This window comes from Sphaeroforma arctica (genome assembly GCF_001186125.1).
Source record: "Sphaeroforma arctica JP610 unplaced genomic scaffold supercont1.349, whole genome shotgun sequence".
Classification (NCBI taxonomy): domain Eukaryota; class Ichthyosporea; order Ichthyophonida; genus Sphaeroforma; species Sphaeroforma arctica.
The window spans coordinates 39,712-42,529 of NW_014040209.1; the positions used below are offsets into that span (position 1 = coordinate 39,712).

The window sequence follows — 2,818 nt, forward strand, 5'->3', positions numbered from 1 at the left end:
TATATATATACATGTACTCATATCTCTTTATAATTTAATATATACATACATATATATATGTATGTTGTATGTATGCTACATCTCGATACCTGCCAGTTCTGCGACTGGCGGACAACTATACAATGAGGTGGCTAGGCGAGACACCCCCTCTTCCAATGGGCGGCTGGGATAGTATACACTCGATACTTCGCACGCACATAGAACTGAAATACATCATACAGCCCGCCATGCAGATACTGATACTCCGACTGTAGCGTGAATGTAAGCGTGCATCCAAAGAACTGCCGTGTGAACTCAGAAACAAATGCAACTGTCATGTGGACGCACTTAGGGCAAATTCAGCCCTGTCCGAAAATACCGATGTGGTGGTGCCTGCGCAATTTAAGGTATTTTGAGGACATACCAAGCCAACGTAAGGATGGGTATGTATGGGCACGCGAGTCTGGATATGCTGATACAACAGACCGCCAAGCATCATCACTGACACTGACACTGACACGGACACTGACACCTATCCATCCTCCCTACCGCAGTTGACTGTGACAGTCGGGCGACCCTGCCCGCTTCACCGGGGGCGGTGCCGCTGTCCCCCAGACTCTGGCGGCCCTTGTTGATGTACTTGCCACCCAGCCACACAATCACATCACCCCGGCGCGTGTAGTCGTCAATGTCCTGGATGACTTGTATCTGCAGACCGGAGGAATCAAGGGGTGAGTGGGGGGGGTCGATTCTGAGCCTATTACAGGCGCGTACAGCTAGTGAATACTACTCATTGATAACGATGGCATTTCAACACAGACGTAAATAGCGATGTACACTAACACACACGTACAACTAACACACATGTGCACTAACACACATGTACTCTTGGCATACACAACCCATACATTTCAATCCACCACATCCCAAGAATATACCTACACTACCCATACATTTCAATCCACCACATCCCAAGAATATACCTACACTCTCCACTGAGTAAAGAGCAGTAACCATATACACTCCGGCTGTTTCCTCATACATAGCTCGTCTACCTACAACCCCTACAGCCTGTACATACCTCGGTCAGTATCCCACTGTCAAGCGGACTGTCTTCACTAATACTTGCCACACTCCGACCGCCACCCGCACCACTACCAGCCCCTGAGCCGCCATACAAGTTCATGGTATACCCTTTGGCCGCATTAAACACATTCGTGATCGCCGCAGGCATAGTAGACCGTCTGGGCGGCTCCTTATACACGTGCGGCGCCGCTTCAGACCCATTTCCAGACCCATTTCCAGACCCCCCCACTCCTTTACCCCCATGCGCCGGTGCGTACGCGTGCGTGTGCGTGCTAGCGTCCTGCAGCGTGTTGTACGGCGTTGACGTGAGCGTCTCCGCGTGTGGGTGCTCCCCACTACTGCGTCTGCCCACATCACGGCCGTCTCTGCCTTTCTCGCTCACTCGGTGGTGGCTGCGATCTGTTCGGCCCATACTGCTATGCGGTCGGTGTTGCTGGGCTGGCTGGGTGTGTACGCCGAGTGCAGCGGTGTGCTGCTGTGTGTGCGTGGTGGGCGTGGGTCGCTTGGGCGGCGTCTCCTGGCAGGTAGCGTATGCGGGTGATCTGAGGTCGTCGTGTTGCAGTTGGGGTTGGGGTTGGTGTTGGTGTGTGTAGATGCTCTCGGTGCTGCCGGTGCTGCCCCGTTGTCCCATACGTGCGTCGTTGAGGTACAGGTTTGTTTGCGCCGGTAGGCTTGTGCCGTAGGTTTGCCTGATACTGCGTTCGTACCGTCCATCCACCTCTGCACGCGTGTAGCATTGATGTGTGTGCGTGAGTACAGAGCTTCATAGACACTGGGTAAGTCTGTGTACATCGGCAAACACAATTGGCGATAGAGATTATACAATGAACAGACGCATAGGTGCCGGAAAACGTTACACGGTCATCAAAGGGAACGAACGCGACTCAACGGAAAAGGGGCGACAGATATGTTAATGACTGCACAAACAAGCGAACCAGAACACTAGTATCTGCTCTGCCGTTGACAAGACCCATTCTTGGTAGTGTACGGGTAGTTTAGTCTACACCCCACACTCAGTCAGCCTTGGTAATTAGTGCTTCGTCATAAACCAGCCGTGCCCATACTGAGTTGGCTGGGTCTCAGGGTACAGAGATGTCCTTTCCAGTCCAGAAAAAAGGGACCATCGAGCACAGAGACGCACTCGCATACGTATACACAGACGGGTTGATGTCACATGCACACAGGCACACGCACACACACACGCACACACACACACACAAACACCCACACAAACACTCATACCTGCACACACAACCACACCCACACCCACACGTACACACACACTCACACCCACACCCACACCCACACCACACATACATACACACACGCACACGTGCACACGATCATTCTATCTTGATGTGTCTTTGCCTCGGCCCCTCCAGCGCACACACCATCAGCGAAGGCATTCATGACCACGTTGTCCTTGTCGACAATCACGTAGGAGGCGGTCTCGTCTCGTGAGCTGCTGTTGCTGCTGCCGCTGTCGTGCACGCCACTCAGCATGCCTGGCCCACTGGTGCCCAAGTGGGCTACATCGTACGCTTGCTTGTCATAGTCGCCTAGTTAAGGTGGGTGGTTGTGTATGAGAGAGAGAGAGATATATATATATGTGTGTGTGTGTGTGTGTGTGTGTGTGTGTGTGTGTGTGTGTGTGTGTGTGTGTGTGTGTGTGTGTGTGTGTGTGTGTGTGTGTGTGTGTGTGTGTGTGTGTGTGTGTGTGTGTGTGTAAAAAGTGTGTGTGTGTGTGTGTGTG

The 2,818-nt window shown here is 52.4% G+C and overlaps 1 protein-coding gene across 1 annotated transcript in view; it reads right to left on the reverse strand.

The window, feature by feature from the left end:
• SARC_05459 (ULK/ULK protein kinase) overlaps positions 1-2,818 on the reverse strand; it is a gene marked incomplete at both ends in the record, with an annotated part of 16,226 nt that overhangs the window by 2,806 nt on the left and 10,602 nt on the right. Inside the window, 3 exons of the mRNA XM_014300679.1 lie at positions 529-687; positions 1,061-1,785; positions 2,457-2,624. Coding sequence (XP_014156154.1) covers positions 529-687; positions 1,061-1,785; positions 2,457-2,624 — 1,052 coding nt within the window. The remainder of the gene's footprint in view (positions 1-528; positions 688-1,060; positions 1,786-2,456; positions 2,625-2,818) is intronic.